The sequence below is a fragment of the Periplaneta americana genome, chromosome 8, assembly GCF_040183065.1.
Source record: "Periplaneta americana isolate PAMFEO1 chromosome 8, P.americana_PAMFEO1_priV1, whole genome shotgun sequence".
In the NCBI taxonomy this organism is placed as follows: domain Eukaryota; kingdom Metazoa; phylum Arthropoda; class Insecta; order Blattodea; family Blattidae; genus Periplaneta; species Periplaneta americana.
Window position 1 is genome coordinate 80,790,318 of NC_091124.1, and position 24,643 is coordinate 80,814,960.

General features: G+C 35.0%; 1 protein-coding gene across 1 annotated transcript in view; it reads left to right on the forward strand.

Moving 5' to 3' along the window:
- The window catches only part of LOC138704227 (follicle-stimulating hormone receptor-like), a 1,032,731-nt gene that overhangs the window by 452,399 nt on the left and 555,689 nt on the right, over positions 1-24,643 (forward strand). Inside the window, exon 3 of the mRNA XM_069832108.1 lies at positions 11,818-12,078. Coding sequence (XP_069688209.1) covers positions 11,818-12,078 — 261 coding nt within the window. The remainder of the gene's footprint in view (positions 1-11,817; positions 12,079-24,643) is intronic.

Sequence of the window (24,643 nt, forward strand, 5' to 3'; positions counted from 1 at the left end):
TTAAAAATGTTAGGCTTGGTAACTTTGTCACATATAAAATAGTTAAAAATGTTAGACTTAGTAACTTTGTCACTTATAAAATGGTTAAAAATGTTAGGCTTAGTAACTTTGTAACTTATAAAATGGTTAAAAATGCTAGGCTTAGTAACTTTGTCACTTATAAAATAGTTAAAATGTTAGGCTTAGTAATTTTGTCACTTATAAAATGGTTAAAAATGCTGGCCTTAGTACGTTCGTCACTTATAAAATGGTTAAAAATGTTAGCCTTAGTAACTTTGTCACTTATAAAATGGTTAAAAATGTTAGCCTTAGTAACTTTGTCACTTATAAAATGGTTAAAAATGTTAGGCTTAGTAACTTTGTCACTTATAAAATGTTTAAATATGCTAGGCTCAGTAACTTTTTCACTTCTAAAATGAACATTCTTCTGAACTTCATTTTTTTTTTCATGACAACTATTAGAGTTTAGGCAAAAGTAAACGATTGGTTAGTGGGCGAGTGTTGTGATATATTTTGTTATGATATAGAACAGTTGTTACTAACCGTTGGTAAACCGTACCAATCTATAGATAGATGAAATATCGATAGAGCAGTTGTTACCAACCGTTGGCAAATCGCACCAACCTATAGATAGATTCAATATCGGTAGAACTCCTTCGATTTTCTTTACCGTATTACTCCTGACGCAACCTACATATCTACGTGGCGTAGTTTACAAACCTTCGTGCCGCACTCTACATATCTAATTTTCATTCAATTACCAAATCTAGGTTAACCGTGGCGCACATTACATACACTCCTTGATATCACTCGTGAGGTTCAGACTTTTCTTTGGACAGTTGACTAAACAACATCCATTCCACTCACTCAATAAAACCATATCCTAAGATGTCCGAAGAGAACAGAATCTGTAGTAATGTTACAGTAGATAATGGATCAATTTTAAACTCATATAAATAACATTGTTTCTCTGAAGAAAAGTGATGTAACAATAGAGTAGGCCATGACATATTATGATAAAGTCACTTTACCGCATACATTCCTTAGGGTAACTTCTTGACGTCTTTCCGCTCACTAGGTACGGTGCAATAACTTGAGCATTGACCGTTACATAAAAATTCAACCACCTTTCGCCCCTACTGCTCGCAGATGAAAAGTCACAGAGATTTAGTGCGTAAGTTATACCATTAGAGCAGAGTAAAAGAAATACAGCCAGCAGAGCCAAATATGTCATAGAGTCACGTGTCTTCTTTCTCTCTCAATCACGACCTAGCACTGTTGTGTTTCGATAGATTGGCCGGTCATAACAGTTTGCGCAGTAAACCAGGAAAGTCCATTTGATATTGCCAAGTAAAAAAAAGTGTATGGGTTAGTTGCTATGCAGTTCCTGTAGAGTTCACTTGTTTACCTTGTGCACGTGCATAGCACCCTATACTAACTATTGCATAAACATTAATACCGTAATGGAATCAATAAAAACAATGTAGTTTACATTATTTTGAGTGGAAGAGTGAATATTGCATTGTGTTGTTAAGTGTGAGTGTTTGGATAGCGGTGAATGGACAAATATTGTATTAATAACTTCCGTCAGCCAGTGTTTCCAACGCATAAATTGTATTCCCGTCAGTCTAACACCTGGAAATCCGTCAAAATAAAATAAAATAAGACCCACTCAATACATCTACAGTATATACAAATAAAAGCAAATATTAACGCAACTTCCTCACTAATATTGATTAAATTAATAATAATAAATAATTCATACACATCATCTGCCTCTACTTCTGCAGTTGATGTGCTTCGTTGGTCTACGCTCCTCCAAAAATTAAACAATTAAAAATGACAGCAGCTAAAATGTCAAAAGACGATGTAAATCGTAATTTCTGCCAGAAAATCCGTCACCCGTCAAAGCCATTATTTTTCCGTCCACTACATTGAAATTCCGTCACTTTCGACGGAATTTCCGTCCATTTGGCAACACTGCCGTCAGGATGCAGGCAATTTTCTTCCTTCCTCTTCCTGCCCTACCGTCTATATGATGAGGAAGTGACTCACATCACATCATCCTTATTCAAATGTTCGTGCATAGTATAGCTCTCGCAAGGAACGATTACCGAAAAGCAATAGTGGCGTTTCTGTCTGTTTTGACGTGTGTATGTAGGCACGCCGAGGGGCGAGAGGTACGGGCCGATGGAAGTACTGTCTCTTCCAAGAAGATGACAGATGAGGACATCGCTGTGGAAATAAAGAACGTAGCAAGAGAAAAATTCGAAGCTAATTAAACGCGCAACATATGTTTACGAATGAAATAATAATACCGTGCGATACAAGACACGCATTCACATGCAATGGAACAAACTAAAGTCGTAATGTAACTATCACAATGCAAGACTGATTCTATCGATGTCATTTCTCTTCCGACTATACTCTTGAATATAATTCAAGCTATCTCATGACCTTTCCTGTCGCCCGCTCCTCCTTATCGCAGTGCTTGGTTCGCATTCCTTCCATCGGTATTCCGTGCTTGCGAGACCTATATCGATCAAGTCATTTAAACACAATAGTACTGAATAATCAGCTGAAGTAGATATAATGGCGGAATTTAAATAACCTTTTCTACCACGGCCGTATGATGGAAAGAACAGGACATAATTTGTAATGAAGAATGTGGCATGAATTTTTTTGCATACAAAGACGAGAGGATTTACTGGTAATATGCAATAAAATACTGTCCTCCTTAAAGGTGTATAACAATGGAAGGAATTTCAATAAAAATATGAAGAGCTTGTGCCATTGAAAGGTCAATGTAAATACATAGAAAATTTCGCTTTGTTTTTAATTACATGTGCAGATACTTCTTGAATTCATTCAATTTAGTTCTTATAATAGCGGGTCATGCTCATTACATCATTATATATTGTTAAAAAAAGAACATCTAATCATTTTTGCCACCTGGCAATTTGACATGAGGGATAGTGGAAGCTTCGAGATTTTTCGCGTTTTTATTTTGTGATTTATTATTTGTTATTGTATTTGTAGTCAAAATAACCCTAATCATGAAATGGCAGATAATGGAGAGAGTAAGATAGTCCATGATGTGGCGCTTAGAAGCCATTATGACTGCTATCCTTCGAATTCTGCTGCGCTGGCCTTCTATGCCCAAGGTTGTGTGTTCGATCCCGGGCCAAGTCAATAGCATTTAAGTGTGTTTAAATGCGACAGGCTCATGTCAGTAGATTTACTGGCATGTAAAGGAACTCCTGCGGGACAAAATTCCGGCACATCCGGCAACGCTGATATAACCTCTGCAGTTGCGAGCGCCGTTAAATAAACCATAACTTTTCGAATTCTGCTTTGACTTTGTAAATAAAGTTGTAATAGTAAACTTATAATAAGTAAATATGTTGGACTATAAAGTATTGCCCTACCTGTAACTTAAGAAAGCAAGTGAAATTATTTATATGTCTCTATGATCGTGTTTGCTTGTTTTTACGTCCTCTGTCCATTCCCCAAAGGTTTCAAGTATCATTTCTTTTTCATTCCATTTATTGTATTCCTTATATCTTATATTAGTATTGAAGCTTTAAGATGTGGAATAAAAATTTTACAGAATTATAATTTTTTTGCGAGATGAAGTTATGTGAGGCCAAGGATTCGCTGTAGATTAGCTGCCTTATGGCTGGGAAAAAACCAACCAGGTAATCAGACCAAACGGAGATCTAACCCAAGCCCGAGAGCAGCTCCGGATTAACGGGCTAACGAATCTGTTACGTTGATGGCACTACAAAAAATATACAGTACATATCTATCAGATGATTAAATTTACAAACCTAAACAATTATTAATCAGTTGAACTATGAAATATCATACATAGCAAGTAAGTTAATTCTACTTAAAAGCATAAACAATTCAATCGGTTGAGATATACAAAAATGGATAATACATATCATGCAAATTACTTCAAATTATAACCATAAACAATTCATCCGTTGAGTTATAGAGATTACTATTCAAATTAAAGCACGTACAATTCATCAACCAAACTAAACAAAAATATACATAATCACCATCATGCAGCATTGAGGGAGTTAGGCCACTGTTAACCTGTTCTGATTTCAAATCAGATGTCGAGGAGTCTCTTTGATTATCTTCTTTCATTTCTTGTGCCTGATGGGATGTAATTTTTAACTAATCTAGGCAATTTATTACATGGCATTCTGTTCACATGTTGTATCCATCGTGATTTATAATTTTGGGTTTTTGTCGAAAACTGGGTATGCTCCTAACTCTTCTAAAATGCGTATATTTGTTTTAAAATCATTCCAGTTATAACCTCATGTTTTTATCATACATCTCATTTCTAATGCAGTTATTCTATTACCATTATGTACGAGAAAAATTCGTACCGGCACCGGGAATCGAACCCAGGACCTCTCAGCTGTGCGCGCTGAGTGCTCTTAACCAACTGAGCCATGCCGGGACACGATCCACGACGCCGGCCGAACTCCTCTCGTAATATTATGTTACGGTCTTACTACCTGCATTTAAGACGATACACGTCATATATATATATATATATATATATATATATATATATATATATATATACAGGAGCGCATATTAAATGACTTTATCTTAGTTATTCTTTTAAATATATTATTTATTACCCCGGTAATCTTAATAAAGTCATTTAACTTGTGATTTATATCCAATTCATTTTCGTATGAAATAATATTACCTGAATATTTAAATTGATTCACTTGTTCAATGGTTTGGTTGTCTGACAATTTTGCTTCTTACTGGTAATTGGCCTTTAAATGTGTTTGTTTTGTTTTTTATATCGAAAGTGCTAAGTTCTATTCTTGTATTATTTTGTTAAATTTGTCTATTGCTTTTTGTAAGTAATATTCAGAATTGTAGATGAGAACTTGGTCATCTGCAAATAAGAGTGTGGTGAGTTGTTTGTTGCTGATATTGAAATTACGATTAGGTTTTCTTTCTGCTATTTTGAAATGATATCATGTATATACAGAGTGTTTCAAAAATACGGGGCATAATTTCAGGTATGTATTTCTCACATGTAGACAATCAGAATAGTTCATTACAACATGTGTCCGGAAATGCTTTATTTCCGAGTTATGGCCTTCACAACATTGAAATTCACCGGAACGTTTTTCTTTCCGCAGGTCGTTGCCGTCAAAGGAGACATTAAGAGGGCACTCTGACAGTTCACTCCGAGGCGAAGGTTACATTCAGTGTTGTGTAGGTGTTAGACTGTGCGACATGTATTCAAATCAAGAGCTGGCAGAGATACACTTCATGTACTGTAAGGCGGATGGCAATGCTGCGCTGGCTCGTCGTTTGTACCAGGAGAGGTACCCACAGCGACAATGTCCAGATCGGAAGACATTTGTACGTCTCCATTACCGTCTGTGCGAATATGGAAAATTTAACTCTCCTGGTTTGGGAAGGGGACGACCAAGATCTACATCTCCAGAAGTACAGGAAGCTGTGAACATGACTCCTTCTATCAGCACACGAAGGGTAGCGTTGCAAGTCAATGTTCCTCATAGGACTGTCTGGAGACTGTTGAAAGAGTATCAATTGTATCCTTATCATTTGCAACGTGTACAGGCCCTGTCACCAGCAGATTACCCTGCACGAGTTAGGTTATGTCAGTGGTTCTTGTAGGAGTGTGGTGTAAATCCGAACTTTCCTGCCTTAGTATTATTTACAGATGAAGCACAGTTCACACGAAATGGCATAACAAATTTCCACAATCAGCATGTATGGACGTATGAAAACCCACGTGCAACTGTTCCATCTCATCACCAGGTGCGGTTCTCCCTCAACATGTGGGCCGGTATCATTGGTGATCGATTAGTTGGACCCTATGTACTTGTAAACAGGCTTACGGGGCAGGCGTACACAAACTTCCTGGAAAACACCATACCTCATGTTTTAGAAGACACTCCACTGATCAATCGTCAACACATTCACTTCTTGCATGATGGCGCTCCTGCACACTACAGTCGTACGGCTCGCCGGTACTTGGATCAAAGGTTTCCTGATCGATGGATAGGTAGAGGTGGCTCAATTGCTTGGCCTCCACGCTCACCTGATCTGAACCCCTACTTGTGGGGCCATTTAAAATCATTGGTTTATTCGTCTCCGGTGCCTGATTTGGAATCCATTCGGAATCGAATTGTGGCATGTTCTGAGGACATACGCAATACTCCTGGAGTTTGGGATCGTGTTCGCAGGTCAATGAGACATCGATGTGAGGTCTGTATTCAAGCAGGAGGTGGACATTTTGAACATCTTCTGTAATGACAACGACCTGCGGAAAGAAAAACGTTCCGGTGAATTTCAATGTTGTGAAGGCCATAACTCGGAAATGAAGTATTTCCGGACACATGTTGTAATGAACTATTTTCATTGTCTACATGTGGGAAATACATACCTGAAATTATGCCCCGTAATTTTGAAACACCCTGTATATATGTGTGTATATATATATATATATATATATATATATATATATATATATATATATATATATATATATATGAAAACGACGACAACATCTGTTTACTATGTTTTGTATATTATTGCACTCCTTTCTTTACAAAAATATACAATACTTAGTAAATAGGTTAATTCAACTTACAAGGATACATTAGTTAAGCTATACAAAATATTACAATTCATATCAAGTACATTAATAATTCAATTTATAAGCATAAATTATTCTTCAGTTGAAGACTACTATTTAATTTGCAACATATATAATTTATCAGCTCAGCTATACAAAAATATGCAGTAGGCCCTACATAGTAAACAGATTAATTCAAATTACACGCATGCCTTCTTGGTATCACTTGTGAGGTTCAGACCTGTTTTCGGACAGTTGACTAAACAATAACAACTTTAATTAAGCTATACAAAATTGTACAATTTATATCATGTAGATTAAGGGTAGAAGATGACGAATACATACAAAAATTATTGCAAAACATGCGGTAACACTTTTGACAATATCTACCACAATATTTATGATAGGAATGTATACATTTTACCACTGAATCTTGAAAGAATGCTGAATTGAAAGCTTATAGTTCACTTAACTTAGATTACTAATTTGTTCTTTACAATTTGTTTAATTTTTGCAATAAATCGAAAATATATTTAAAATTTTTTCCAGATTTTACATATTGCCTTGTGATGGTGAAACTAGTTTCTACTTTTATAACTTGAAAATTAAGTTAGTTTCATAATTTTATACCTGCTGTGAAAATTATTTTTTCCTAACTCTAATGTTTTAAAATATCTTTCTCAAATTAAGTAAAAAGAGAGTTTGTTATAGCTATGTGTATATGCATGATAATGTGTATATGTAAGATTAGTTTACCAGGAATTTGTACCTGTGTTTCAGTGTACTTTCGATTTGTTGAAACAATTAAACAAATTATTTAGGACAGATGAATAATCTAAATTAAGTGAAGTGTATGTCATTCAATTCAACTTTCTTTCCAGATTACGTGATAAAATGTATGTATGGCTATCTTAATTATCGTGGTAGACATTGTCAAAAGTGTCACTGCATGTTTTGCCATAATTTTTGTATGTTTTCATAGACCGCTGCCCTTAATTCAATTTATAAGCATCAACTATTCATCAGTTGAGCTATACAGACTACTATTCAATTTACAGCATATACAATTAATCACTTAAGCTATACTTACACAAATATATAATACATAATAAACAGATTAATTCAATTTACAAGCATATTTTAGTTGGGCTATCAAAATTTACATTTCATATTAAGTAGAAGGATTCAATTTACGTGGAATAATCCAATTTAAAACACCCTGCATATTATCACGTGCAGAGTGACAAAAGAATTTTGTATTGAATTACAGCCAACAGATATATGTACAGACGAGAATTAGGTGTCAACATGTGGTTCCTTCCTTAAGTAGAACCGTCCAACTTCCCCCTTTACTTCTATGGCAGCACCAATAAGTTGTACAGTAAACAGACGTGATCGAGTTCGACTCTGTCTATAGGAATGATTGATAATAGAATTGTCAGGGCAATATGAGATAAAATACAAAGGAGAAAGAGTTGGTCTGTTAGAGTAAATATAAGAGGGAACGTTTCGATTCGGGGAAGAGCAGGAGATGAATCTACTGCTGGGCCACGTTAACACTGAGCAAGGCAGAGAGCTAGAACGTTTATTGGGTTTGGTTGCGACCGTAATCAGCCATAGAGGGTTTTTGCAAAGTAACGTTTATTGTAATGAGCATTGAATGAGGGAAATTTGGGCGTAAAGCTATGACATGTAAAACATTGCATTTAGAAAGAATATTTTATGGTAACATAATATTTTTTCTCCTGTGGTTTTATTAATATCAACTGAGGGGGCGTATTTTTTCAACAGTGATCTTACTAGAGGTTTTGATTTATCTAGAGAAAAATCAAAACTCGAGTCCGATTTAATTGACTATTACACGATTAGAAGAAAGTATATAAAGATAAGAAGTAACAAAGTACTCCAATACAATAAAATACTAATTGACTTACGAAAAAACAACTGTCTTCAAATGTATTATTGTACCAACTCAACATTACGCTAGATTGCAGTAGTGTGTTATGATTAGCTGTTTTCTTGTTATCAGTCGTGCCAACTATGAAATCTTCATTTAACTCTGTGGACGGTTACTAGTCAAGAAGGTTTTGTTGATTCAGTTTCATTTTTATTAAAACATTTGCATTCCACTTCAATCATCCGGATCCCAGTAATCAACGTCACTTGACAGATGATTTTCAATAAATCTTAGTATTAAACAATCTGATACGTGACTATTCATAATATCATATAGCATAAGCTATAACAAACATAACCTAAATAATATAATTAATTGATGAACTAGTGGACTTACTCGTGTTAAATATGTAATATTTGTCCGGCTCACAGCTGTTTCAGTGCTTCACGCACCATCATCATAGCCTACTAGATCGCGGCGTCATCTCGAACTTCTCTTCCTGTTAAGAGGGTGTGTTTTACTGTTGGAAAGTGTTGAAATGTGGAGGCAGAGTAAGTTCACTAGTTCATCAATTAATTATATTCAAGTGTTAAAAGTGGTGTACGCAAGATTCAAAATGGACTAAATAATATAAACAAGTATTAGAAAAGTTTAAATTAGGTATGATGAAATAAACAAGAAACGTTTTAATTAACGATGATGAAATAAAAAATAAACATGAATAATTTTAAAAGAAACAATTTTTGAAAGTATAATTTTCAAATTTGAATTTTTTAGTGGTTGGTGGTTCAGTTGATGTTATATTGGACGTGTGAGTAAAAGAAGTGAACTCGTTGATGTACGTGGTGTATTCCTCAACTTATTCAGGATTTCCGAATGGTGCTCTTCATTTATTTGTAAATAGGGTTTCAGGGAAGATACATAGCTGTGACCAATGATCTTTATTAATTCTTGTTCTTGAATGCCAATTCCAGTCATATTTGAAACTGATGTGCATCGACTGGAGTGGTTTGTAATTTTCTGTTTTTTTTTTTTTTTTTTTTTTTTTGACGTCCAGACCAGTGCTGTTTGAAATGTTGGCAAACAAAGAAACAAATGCTAGGGTAGTGACAAAAATAAACAAATGCTAGGAAAGCGATAAAGTGAAACAAATGCTAGGGACGCGATAAAATTGTGCGATAAGCAGCCATGATTGATTTAAGGACGTCTTTCCGTACCGTTTTATTTGTAAAAAGTAGTGTGACGTAGTAAAAGTGTAATAGTCATCATTATGCAATACTTGATTTGTTTCAAAACGGTTATGGTTATTACGCCAACAACTTGATTGTTTGTATATTTTGTTAGCTCTTGTGTTATGAATGCAGTTTTGTTGATGTTACTCCAAGATATTTGAACTTTCCCACCTCTTCAAAGGATAAATTCCGAATTTTTATATTTTCATTTTGTACAATATCCTGAACACGAGACATAATCTTATACTTTGTCTTTATGGGATTTACTTCCATATCTATCTTTTTACTTGCTTCAAGTAAAATTCCCGTGTTTTCCCTAATCATTTATGGATTTTTTTCTAACATTGATCTCATCCGCAGCATAGAAAAGCAGCTGACGTAACCCATTAATTCAAAACCCTCTTTGTTATCCTGGATGTTCCTAATGGCATGCTCTAGAACAAAGTTAAGAAGTAAAGGTAGAAAGTAAAAGTAAAGCACATGTAGGTACTAATATTAATATTATTATTAATTCTACTACTAGTACTACTATTTGTATTACGACTCCTACTTCTTCTAATTGAATAATTATTACTACTGTTAATACTACCAATTCTATTACTAGCCATACTACTGCTTTTTCTATTACTATTGTTACTAGTACTACTGCTTCTACTGTTACTGCTAGTAGCTCTATTATTACAACTGCAACTATTACTATTTCTATTAATACTGTAATATTTTGTAATTAATAAGTACAGATACCATATTAAATTAATAAATTCTTAAATATTACAAATTTAATGCTAATTCCACAGTCATGTTCCATGTTCATTATTGACTCCTGGGAGATAACACCGTAACTATGTGCAATTGTACTGAACATAGTTCATGGAACTATAACTACTGCTGCTAGTACTATTTCTATTACTACTGCTACTGCGTCTTTTACTTCTGTTACTGCAGCTACTTTACTAGCTTACCACTTCTATTACTCTATTCCTACTAGTTACTACTATTTCTACTAATACTGCTATTATTTCTGTCACTACTTTTTCTACTACTGCCAATAATACTTTATTACTTCTGCTACTAAAGCCGCTTTGCTATTTCTACTATTGTTTATAATGTTGTTATTACTGTTAAAAAAGCTTACGGTTTAGGAAAATATTTGAGGATAAGAGGGATGAAGTTTATAATAAAATTACAAACCTTTTTCTAAATTTGAAATATTTTAAAATAGAAGCTTTTCAAAAAGAAATTTATAAAATTATTCAAGATATATAATATTAACAAATGTGTGTATTTTTTTACCTTTTATTTCTGTCGACTATATTCATATTTTTATTGAATATCACTGGCTTCTGTCAGATTGTCAGTTTATATTAATTATGTTTTTTCTCTTTTTTTTTCTCTTGTGTGTTATTTATTGGTTTGAATTAAGTTACTTACTGTATTCAGTAAACTGTCCTTGTAAATTTTATGTTTTATACTGACTAAGACCACACCGTACACGAGCCTGGCTCTTATGCTAGTGGTTAGAAACATTTTTGTTTTATAATTTTAATTTGTGCTCACTAACTAGCTAGCTAGTTAAAATAATAATAAAAAATTAAATAAAAAATAAATGGAAAAAGTTACAAAAATGCAGAACTCCACGCATTACATTCCTCACCTGACATAATTCAGACGTTTGAGATGGGCAGTGCATGTAGCACGTATGGGCGAATCCAGATGCACAGAGTTAGTTGGTAGACCGGAGGGAAAAATACCTCTGGGGAGGTCGAGACGTAGATGAGAGGAAAATATTGTAGACGTAATGGATTTGAGGGAGGTGGGACATGGTGATAGGGACCGGATTAATCTTGCTCAGGATAGAGACAGATGGCTGCCTTTTATGAGGGCGGCAATGAACCTCCGGGTTCTCTAAAAGCCATAAGTACAACAAATTTACGATATTTGAAATATTCTGTAGGCAGAGAAATATTCCGAAATAAAATGCAATACAAATAAAGAAACGTTTTACACACAAAAATTGTTGTTTTCATTTGCAGGCAATGCCTCACGTTCTGCGCCGCAGTGACGGGTGTTTTGGTGATTATTACGGCCGCTGAGAACGACACGGAGGCTGAGACTGGCTTCGAGCTGGAGCCAATGGTGATCAGTGGCGGGTGGCAGCCTGGCAGCGAGTGTGTGTGCTACAACAGCACGGAGACTGAGCGAGTGCACCACCTGGAGCCCGAACCGGAGTGCCGCTGCAGGGGCGCCGCCTTCACGGACATCCCAGCCAACATCTCCACTTACATGCGTCGCCTGTGAGTACATTGAACATATATCAGGGGCGATTTCTCAGCTGCGCAAGCCCAATATTTTCGTAGAATGTGTAGGCTATTTCTCAAAATGGCGTTACGTACATTGAAATTTATTTTGATACTACCCGTACCCGTGCGCTCCGCTGCACCTGTTAGAAATAAATATAAAGTAATTACATAATTAAAATAGGACGTTTGATCCAGGGAACAACTTTTACAACAGCGCAAGATAATCTGCTTCGCTCATTACCCATTTTTTTTGCATTGCATTTATTGCATGTATATGTTATGTATTTTAGCAAGATTCAATTGAGCATAGTTAAATTTTGAATTATAAAATAATGGATTGCTAAGCTAACGTACTATTACTGCATACTAAATCAATTTACACTCTCGTTGTTCGTTAATTCTCTGAGATTAAAATGAGTGTACAGCTGTCAAAAAAAAAAATGTGGCCGCACTCGTGAACAGCGAATATTTTCAAAGTCCACTTCGGGTCGCGGCGATGTTACACGATGCATGTGCTTGTACAAGCAGTTCCGAAACTATGGAAGTGTTCCATATCTGCTCCTCGCAGACCAGCGGTAGAGTGCTTGTTTAATGATTCAAAGGTTGTGGGTTCGCGCCTTCTTCAAGTTTTCATTTTATTTTTTAATCGTTCTTTAGCGATGTAAATGATATTCAAATTATCATTTATATCCAGTTATCGTTCTTGATAGATATCACGTTATTTATATTTTGTTATCGTTCTTTAGGGATATGAATAAAATTCAATTCATCATTTGTATTCTGTTATCGTTTTATAACGATATGATTAATAATAATAATAATAATAATAATAATAATAATAATAATAATAATAATTATTATTATTATTATTATTATTATTATTATTATTATTATTATTATTATTATTATTATTATTGTATCTCCAGTGGGGGTTAGCCCTATTTTACATATGTATGTTAGGGCTATAGTTTCATACACAAAACAGATAAGCATAAAGAGAAATGGAAAAGAAAATTAAATTAGCTTACGCGATGTAAACAAAACATAAACAATCCGTAAATTAGGCATTGCGATTGCAAAACAAATATCAGTTATCAATTTGAAACATACAAAAACATTAACAACACACATACGTAACACTTCTATAACACAAATATGCTGCTTTCCATATCATACATTATAAATTAATACATAATAGTCACACAAACACAATCAAACTATAATTACGACATTGCGACGACATCAAGCATCCCATAACTGACTCACATACATAACAAATCAAGCATCCGTTGCAACACATACACTTCAACATAGTAACCACACTTTTAAAAGTTACAAATTTGGCTCCAAGAAGAATAAATAGGACACTGTTACTAATTACTATTCTTCTACAATTTCTTAAATACATCTGTAATAAATCTGTGAAATTCCGATATGAATAATATTCACGTTTTTTATATTGTTATCGTTCTTTAGCGATATAAATAATATTCAAGTTATCATTTACCCTATATTCTGTTTTCCTTCATTAGCATTATAAAATAATATTCAAGTTATTTACATTGTTATTGTTCTTTCGCAATATAAATAATCTGTATTTTATGTAGGTAATTATTATAACACAAATAAACATCTTTCTTTGTAAAATAAGTTACTTTATTTAGATAATTAAACACGTATTATATAATATCTTATATTAATTAAACAAACCGATATTTATCATTTATATTATGTTATCGTTCTTTAGTGATACTGTATAAATAATATTCAAGTTATTTATATTGTAATCGTTCTTTAGCGATATAAATAACATAAATTTAATATTAGGTTTGGAAAAATCTAGTTGCATAATACTGCTATTAGTTTTTCTTTTTGTATTATTACATTATACTATCTTGAACCACAATAAAATGAAAAGGAGTAACGAGGAATTGAACCTGAGACGTTGACATCTAAATTCCGACGTTCGTCCGCTGAGCTACGAGGGCAAAAGTGTGGAAACATTTTCGGAAAAATTGGCCCAATCACACTCTAAGATTTTCTGATGATTCGTAGAAGCTAGTCCAGGATGCGGGGGGCAAAGGCTAATTGAGATTTCCCGATCTCTGATAGGGTCAAACATCCTGATAGAATTAATATTTAACCCTTGCCGTGAATTTCGGTGAAGTCCGGAGGGCCCAATTAGTCAAATCCACTCTCCTCATCTCCACGCTTGGGTCCCCTGGAATTTAATAAGATGCGAAAGAGATAGTGGTGTGCGGAAAGCAACGGGATGTTACCGCATTTAGGCCTGTCCTTCCCAAGAAAAACTACAAACATGAACAAAGGAAGCTTTAAATAGAAGAAGAAGCATCTTCTGCGGACCTCTGGAAAAAGAACTAAGGAACAAACTAGTGAAGTGCTTTGTGTGGAGTGTGGCATTGTATGGGGAAGGAACATGGACATTACGACGAAATGAAGAGAAACGAATTGAAGTATTTGAAATGTGGATGTGGTGAAGAACGGTGCGTGTGAAGTGGACAGACAGAATAATAAATAAAATTGTGTTTGAAAAAGTGAGTGAAGAAAGAATGATGCTGAAACTGATTAGAAAGACAAAAAGGAATTTGTTGGGTCTCTGGTTGAAAAGAATAATAGACGACATTAGGATATGTGGATCATATGCGGAGACTAAGAGGAAGGCAGAAAATAGGAAAGATTGGAGATTGCTGGGTTTGCAATGAAAGACCTGCCCATGGACAGAACACTTATGTATGTATGTTCAGAATGCCTGGAATATCGTGTCTAAAAACAGTCGCTATTTGCATAGACTAGTCAATTCCATGCCCACTCGACTGCAAGATGATCGAGATAAGAGGAAGATAGACTAAATATTGAATTATGGCTTTTTGTTTTGTTTTTTGAACGCTTAATTGTTTGAATGTTTTAAGGCCGACGCCAGTAAATTTGTTATGTTTATGCCACGAAAGATATTTTTATTGAGAATAAAATCTTTTTTCTTTCCATTTGCAGCCACAATATCATAATGATAAAGTCATGGCATAATATATTAATGAACCTGATGTTAATTACTAAAATAATCATAAAAGAAAAAGGAGCCGTTATGTATAGTTTGTCTCTCTCAAAAACAGAACAAAAAAGAACATAAAATGTACGTGGTTGTAGTCGAACGCAGGACCTCATGAATAAGAGGCCTCAACGCTACCATTATGCTATCGATAACACACAGAATACTTCAATTATAACTGTAGATATCAGGCAACGTGGTCCAACAACATGTAACATCGCCTGTCTCCGAATTGTAGCGAAGATACCCGAAGGGAACTTTGTTCCAGGAGAGCGGCCACTTTTTCTTTTGACAGCTGTACATAATTATTATTTTAAGAAATACAGAAAACGAATGTACAAAATAGCCTATCAAATTTTCTGTGCATAAGAAGCTATTTTAATCTTACCTGTCCTCGATTTACTCAGACGTTACTGTAATAACATTATAGCATTATGTCCATCTAGAGAAACTACACTTTCCAATGGTGAAATAATAATTAATTATACAAATCGGTTAATTTAACTTCTGATATTACTTCATACAGAAACATTCTCTGTAGGCTATGTTTAATAGCTTTCGATTGTTAATGTCCAAGGCCCCTGTTTCGATTGTTGTTGTCCAAGGCGCCTTATAGACGAAGTCATTTGTTCTTAATTCATTGCACCGTCTTAGATGGCGTTATTTTAATTTCAAACTCATTTATCTCATTAAATATCAGTCCTATCAAAATTTTGTAAAGAATAAAACTTATCGGAAATCATTTGTAAAGAAACGTTTGTTATGTAACATTTTTCACACAAATCAATAATAAGCGAGATATTTCGATTTTTTTAGTTCAGACCCCCTTATAACCCCCCTTTTAAATAATGTATTTTGAATGCCATAAAGCATAAAATCTAAGTTACAACGAACTTAATTTATATTCCAATTTTCATATAAATCGGTTCAGCCATTATCGCGTGAAAAGGTAACAAACATACAGACAAACATACAAACAAAGATTTCAAAAATGCGATTTTCGGTTTCAGGGTGGTTAATTATATATGTTAGGACCAATTATTTTTGGAAAATCGAAAATTACCAGAAAAATTTCGGCTACAGATTTATTATTAGTATAGATTTGGAATACTGTATAGGCGTAATACCATCCGCAGTTTGCACACCGCAAGTATCGCAACGCTTCCTCGTTTCTCGGAGCTGCAGGAAAGACGTAGAAACAGCGAGAATATGATGCGCGCGCAAGTGCCTTCCTCCTTAGTCCGTCCTAGGCGCACATGCTTCTGTTACGTGTTGTTTGAAGCTCTGGTCCGAGAGCTACACCAACGCTGTTTAACGCTACCAGTATTGACAGTGGGAATGTGCTGTGATTTGCGAGTGCAAGTAATTGTATGAAAGCGGAATGCATGTGTTAGCTGCTGCTTGTATTATTAATTCTTAAACATTAATTTGAAGTATTGCAATGACTTCGGAATTGTGTGTTATTGAAACCTTATTATTAATATAAATCCATTTTCCCGAAGGATTATTCAAGAGAAGACAGACATAGAGAATATGTGCGCTCGTTCAGTGCAGCTTAATACAACAATATGCATTGATTGGCAGAGTCGAAAAAACTAAATAAACTGTTTTGTTGGCCATGTTTGTTATATTAATCGAACTTCTATATCTTATAAGCGAATATGATCTATGACTCATAATGATTTCATAATTATAAAATAAATTATTTATGTGGGTCTGATTATTTTTATAAATTTTGAATTATTATATCCCCCCATCTTCCCTATGAATAAAAGAGGAAGCCTAACTTTCGTGACTAGCATTCGCTCCTGACATATATTGCTTTCAAGTTCACCTCTTTCAGCACTTGGATTGTTCACTTATTTATGCTATACCCATTTCGGTAACGTAAATTATAAAACTTCCACCTACTGTACATTACTAACCCGAGTTTTCTTTTGTACATGTATGTAACTTAATATTTACTTTTATACAATTAATATTATTTAACTAACGAGTAGCTCTTTATTAAGATTTTGTCAATTATCATGTATTATTTTTGTTTCCGATCCTGAAAACATTCATGACTTTACTCTCGAGATAGTTCTTTATTTACTTATTTCTCAACTTTGGTTGTGATTTATTCAATTGTGTAACTACTGTTATTCGTTGGACACAACTGGATAATGTATTTAGCACAGCAGCGAGTGCCGCTGCTAGTGACCGGGACGTACAAATAAAAGAGAAGCGATATGTTGGCAGTGAACTTAATTATTATATTTTAAAAAATTGACTGGAGTGGTCACTAGCACGAATTAGTAAAAGTGGTACGATTTTTTAATGTACTGAAGGAAAACTATGATTTTGAAAGATATTATAATAAGTTATCAAAACGAAAAGGGTGGAAATATAATGTTACCCAAGGAAAATCGCTGAAAACGACTACAAATGCATTTAAATGATATACTATAGCTATATATGCTCTACATTTCCTTTAACCTTGTCGCTTCCCAGCTTCATGTCACTTAGCTTTCCCCTCTCATTTAATTCACTCTATCTTTGTAACACTTCTCGTTCTCATTTCGCTTAGATATCCCATCGTCTAACCCACTCTATCCTCATCACATTTATCGGCTTCACGTCCTTTAGCTATTTGTACAACATTTCTAACCTAGTCACAGTACTCTACTTCCTATCACTTAGCTATACCTTCATTTAATCCATTCTAACCTTCTAAGATTCCTCATTATCATGTAACCTAAGTATCCCTTGATCTGACCCAATATATCATCGTCACATTCCTCGGCCTCATGCCTTTTAGCAGTCGCCACATCGAAATCACTCTAAACTTATTACGGTCCTCGACTTCTTGTCACTTAGTTATCCCCACATTTAACCCACTCTAACCTTGTCACAATCTTCGACATCCTAACACCTATCACCGCTCTAACCTTGTCACAATCCTCAACCACCTGTCACTTAGCTATCCCATCATTTAATCCAGTCTAACCTTGTAAGATTTCTCGGTCTCGTGTCAATTAGGCATTTCTTCATCTAATCCACCCTAACCTCGTTAATCTACTCCGTCTCGTGTCATTTAACTATCTCCATATCTAACCCAGTTCAATCTTGTCACAGTCCTCGACCACCTGTCACATAATTTACCCCTCATTTTACCCACTCTAACATTGTAAGATTCGTCGGTCTCGTGTCACTTAGGTCTCCCTTCATCCAGCCTAATCTATCCTCGTCACACTCCTCGGCCCCATGCCAAATAGCTATCCCCACACCTAACCCACTCTAATTTTGTAAGATACCTCTGTTTCATATCGCTTCGCTATCCCCTCATTTAAACCACACTAACCTTATAAAATCCTCTGTTTCAAGTCACATAACTATCCCCCATTTAACGTTTCTCAACTTGTAAGATTTCTCGAGTTTATGTTACATACCTATCTCCTCATTTAACCTCCCTAATCTTGTAAGATTTCTAGATTTCGTGTCACATAGTTATCCCCTCATTTAACCTCCCTAAATTTGTAAGATTCCTCATTTCACGTCACATAGCTATCTCCTCATTTAACCTCCCTAAACTTGTAAGATTCCTCATTTCACATCACATAGCTATCCCCTCATTTAACCTCTCTAAGCTTGTTTTTATGTCACTTATCTATTGTCTCATTTAACCCATTCTTTGTAAGATCCCTCGGTTACATGTCACATAGCTATCCCCCCCATTTAACCCATACTAACATTGTAAGATTACTCGGTCTCATGTCATTTAGCCTAACCATCCCTTCATCCCACCCACACAACCTTGAATTCTCAATGTTTACGGAAATCCACACCAGCTTGATATTAGAAATTCATGGGTTGGAACATGAGCAGGAGGCTTTTAAGGAACGAAACAAATCTACATCATGATTTCTTTCTTCCGTTGTAAGTAAAACTGAAGATCACGTGTTGTAGATTTACAGAAAATAAGGTAACTCAGTTCTAGATTGAAAGGTTCCATAGAAAACATGCAGACCTATTGTACTTGGGCCACCTATCGGTCTGAAATGGCAAATAATCGAATATTGGGTGCAGAATGAGCCGTTATGAGACAAAGTACATGTATCTATCCCGGGTTTCGCTGTAATTTAACCAGCAAGACATTTTATGTCTCTATGTAGGCACATACTCATATATGTATGCTGCTTTAGAAAAACGGATTTCGCTACTTGTCATAGCTCCCCAAATTCATGTCGGTATTGGGTGGGCACTGGTCCCATGACCGAAATTTCATGAGAAAATTCCTTCTCACAAGAACTCGAACTAGCAAGCGTTCCGCAATGATAGTCCAGGCACTTTGTCTTAAACACTTACACAGGCACATATAAGTGCAAACATGTGCTTACTTCTTATAGCTTTTAGAAAATCCGGAGTTTCGTTGCCGCCCTCACGTAAGCCCTCCATCGGTCCCTATCATGAGCAATATTAATCCAGTTTCTACCATCATATCCCACGTCCCTCAAATCGATTTTATTATTATACTCTCATCTACATCTCGGCCCCCCCACAAAAGATCTTTTCTCGGACTCCCAACTAACACACTAGATGTATTTCTGGATTCACCCATACGTACTACATGCCCTGTAGATGTATTTCTGGATTCACCCATACGTACTACATGCCCTGCCTATCTGAAACGTCTGGATTTAATTTTCCTAATTATGTCAGGTGAAGAATACAATGCGTGAAGTTCTGCGTTATGTAACTTTCTCCATTCTCCTGTAGCTTCATCCCGCTTAGCCCCAAATATTTTCCTAAGCATCTTATTCTCAAACACCTTTAACCTCTGTTCCTGTCTCTAAGTGAGAGTTCAAGTTTCACTAACATTCAGAACAACCGGTAATATAACTGTTTTATCAATTTTATGCTCGACCATGCCGAAATGTAGTAATTATACACCTGGTAGTAGCCCTTTAATGCACCTCATTAAAGTAAACCTATTCATTACAATTCAGTTGTTCAGCCAATGAGAAATCACCATTGTACCATTATAAAACCGCAAGTATCGATTATTCTCGGATATGCAATCGAAAGACAATTAGCGAAAAGTCACGGAGTCTGGAAATCCAATACTGTCTCAGAAGGTTATCTTCTGTTACTATAATAATTAGCGATAATTGTAAATTATATTAAAATAAATTCAATTTGTCATCTCGTTTTTCAATTCTAAATCAATTTCCAGGTTATATCAAGCCTAATGTTAATGTTATTCTCTAGATTATATCAAGGTCAATGACATTCGTGCCTCGGAAAAAATCAACACTTTCGCGTCTGCGCACATCTCACAATTCAGGTCAGTTCCGCTCCTCACTTAACATGAATACTTATGAATAATTTCAAGTTAGAAATATGGTCCAGCATAAAAATTCGTATGAAACTTGCCTATAATGGTAATTAAGACGCTCGTATGAAAATTATGAAACTCGCTTGCGCTCGTTTCATAAACAAACATGCTCGCGTCTTAACTACTACCATTATAGGCTCGTTGCATGATGTACTATTACCTTTCAGTTTGCAAACATGAACAGTATAATATGTGTCCGATTTCCTTGTGTATTGAAATTTTAAGGTAAAATGTGTTACGAGTGTTAACGATGACCTAAATACATGTTTTCTTTATATTCATTTAAAAGCTAAATTTAAAATTCAATGGCGCACCAAAACTATAAATTTCTGTAGTCATACTGATAAATTTTAAATTCCGTATTTGTAATTGTGAAATGTTCAGCGCCGGTAACGGTTTAGTGTGAGCTCTCGTTTCAAGGGATCATTTTAAATTGTATGCATAATTGGCTTTACAAGCCTGAGACCACAAATTGCGTCTCAGAAACGCAGCCGTTGTGGCTGTGGATCACCTGACGAGGTCACAAAAGTTTAGTGCGGTTCTACGGTGTGATAGAGCCGCTTATGTTCGGTTCAGTGAACCGATTTCATGTCGCGTTCATTACTTCCTAAGTTTCCTCTTGGCGAAAATTGTAAACTTGGGGAAACCAGCGCAGGTATTTATCGACTACTAGTTAGTTTTCAGATCACATTGAAGTTATTTCCACATTATACATCTTCTTTTACATAAGCTACTTTCCGCCTACATTCTCCCCTGCCAGGAGGCATCAACAAAATTCCTCCATTCTTTCTGTGATCTTCCAATACTACTCCCTTCCATCTATGAAGTTTTTTCCTTCCTATTCGGCATTGTTTTTTTTTCAAGTTAGTTACTAAGCTTACCTGCTTCTTTAATTTGACAACACTTCAAACTGCAAATTATTTACGGTAGGCCTACTATAAAACATGCTTTGCGATTGTCATTTGTTTACCGCATGGATATTGCACTGAAAATGGCGGCTTCGTTCAAATGTTTTGGAGAAGCTAACATTAGTGAAATAGAATATAGTACATCAATTAATATTTTATTGTATTAGTATTAGAGTACCGGTACTTTATTACTTCTAATTTTTATATACTTTGTCCATGACCATAACAAAAAACATGCCTTTACTAAATACTTTTGCGTTTCTAAAGTAGGCTTTTATTCAACATTACTTTATTCCACTAGTGAGATAAAGACTTTACTTCACAGCTTGAACTTTTTCTCACAGTTCATTAGTATGTTCCTAGTATACTTTTCCATTCAACTATTACTCAAGAAATTAATATATTAGTTACTAGATGTCACTACCTCTACTTCTTTATTACCATTTCTTAAATATACATACACTCAATCTCCTTCTCTTTTCTCTATCTACTACGTCGTAATTTGTGTATTGCATCCATGTCTAATATGTATTTTTTTTTAATTTTGTAATAATTTACCTTTTGGGATGCGAGGAGACTTGAACCTGCGAAGTTGGGTTTATAGGATTTAATATTTAATAACAAATAACAACAAGCGTACACGCGTTAATCAACTGAGCTAAACAGACACGATGATTAATTACGTTTTAATATTCCTCTTAAGTTTACAGAAGTAATATGTGAACTTATTTTCATCACATTAGTCCCGTGAACACTTCTAAATAATCCCTGAAACTTCAAAAAGATGAAAATACACGTTTAAAGTGAAAAAAATATATATTAAATCATATAATTAATTATAATTTGTTATTTATCCAACGCCTTAAGTCCCATTCTTCACTATTCATGGCCTCCTACATCATGACCTACCTAGTACACATATCGATTCTAAAATGCATGCCATGATATCTGATTATAATATGAGGACTTGTTTTCAAAATATTTCTTTTATAAAACAAAATTGTTTGTTATGGTCATGGATAAAATTACGTATGGTACTTGTGAGCGTGATCTTCATTGCGTTCGTGTAATTTAAGCACGAGGCGTGAGCCTCGTGCTTAAATCTTTCCACTCGCACAATAAAGATGCACTTATCTCACAAGTACCATAAATAACTATTATACTTATCATGTAATAATCAATTAAATCTCACTCGAGTTTTGATTTTCTCTAGATAAATCAAAACCTGTAGTGCGATTACTGGTCCTAAACATACACACGCTCACAGAGTTCAATTTATGGTTTTATTTTATTGAGATATTTAGCTTACCTTATAACCTACAGTAAGTAGTTGCAGTCCATAGCCTCGTAAGGACTTACCGTTGCTAGGATCCTAACATAAAAATGACATAAATTCACTGTTAAGTTTCCATAGAAATTATTTCTTTAAATATTGGATGCCACATTCTGGTGCTAATTCATTAACACAATGAACTCTTATTTTTTCTTTATAAATAAAAGTAAACATGTATTTTATTGGAAGAGCCGGAAGGAAGTCATTCTGCATTTCAACTACAGCGAGAAATTATTGTGAGTACAAGTCTTTCAAGGGATACAGTTAGGTAATGGACAATTTGATAGATGAAATTATTTCATTTCTATGATGCACAAAGTCGATTCAGATGAATTATGAACTGTACAGATCGTAAGCGATACATAGAAATACCACAAAATCTGGCTGGCCATAATGATGTGATGTTACTTAAACTATTAGGCTACAACACCTACACGCCATCTTTATAATAGGCTAAATTGAGACGGATATTACCATGATGAAATGAAGAGACAATGCGTGAAATGGTTTATGTTGGTGAAATTAAATTTCTTGAGGGAAACGGAAGAATTTCAAGAAAAACCAATCTCATATGTAACAAAAGTGGCCGTCATTACAGTCGGCGACGAAAATCGAATCGGGTTCCAGGGACTGATAAGCCTGCGATCTGTAACAAAGCTACGAGACTGACTGAAATCTACAGTGTTTGGAGACACGGTATGTCCTATCTCACTAGTATTTATTATGGTGTATATAAGGTGTATTTTCTAAAAGAACTGTAGAAATTAAGGGAACTTATATATTTACGCTACAGGTTATGAATATGTAGCGCATATTACTTCTGAAACAATTTTATTGCTTTGATAACGCTCTAGTATTACAAAATATAAGTAATATTGAACGTGTTAATTTTAATATATTTTACGCTATAAATTTCTTGCTAAAATGCATAAAACTCCATCAAATTAAAATAAGTTGTATGGTAGACTACAGAAGGCAAGACCTGTCCTGCGACCAAATCATGTGTCGTGGCTATATCACCAATGGGTATAGAAGGAGAAGATAAGTTTTAGAGATGAACTTCTACGTCGGGAGATTCGTATACTAGTAACTAACATGAAATAAATTCTCTTTATCATAGCTAATAATGCTAATAATTATTCTTTCCCCTAACGCACAGCTCACATGCCAGGTCTCGCCTCTTCCTTTATATGTAAAATACTTCAATATGTGAGCTTCAAACATTAAGTACAAGCTAAGAATACAATATATACCGATATCGTATATACAGAGTGTTTCCGAGGTGGTGTTACAAACTTTCAGGGATGATGAGGAAGGGTACATGTATCAATTTGAGATTAGGAACCATGGTCCGGAAATGACTGAGTCGAAAGTTATAAGCGAAAATAGTTGTGTGGAAATGGAATTGTAATTTGCACCACGTGCCATTCTTCCCTTAACTTTTGGAACAGTCGTGGAAAAATGATATGGACCGGATGTTTCCTACATGGGTACTTGCCCCGATACAATCTGTGAGCTTGTCTACTGTTCCCATTGGCTCATCCGTATTCGAAAATCAGGTCTGCTTATTCCGCTCTCGAGTACTCCTCCATTTCACTAGGACTGATCGACTGGACACTGCAACTTGTACACATACACTGCTGTCTACAGACATGCACATCAGGACCGACCATGTCCGTTACACATTACGCTATCTGCATTGCTTTAGTGTAGTTTCCTGGCCCCTTCCCTCAGACAGCGCACTGAATGGAATGCTGTAAGTAGACAACGTAAACAACGTCAGATGAATACAGCATGCGTAAGATGTACAGATAAATACACATAAATAAGGTGTACAGAGGAATAAAATTATTTCATTTCCACAGAACTATTTT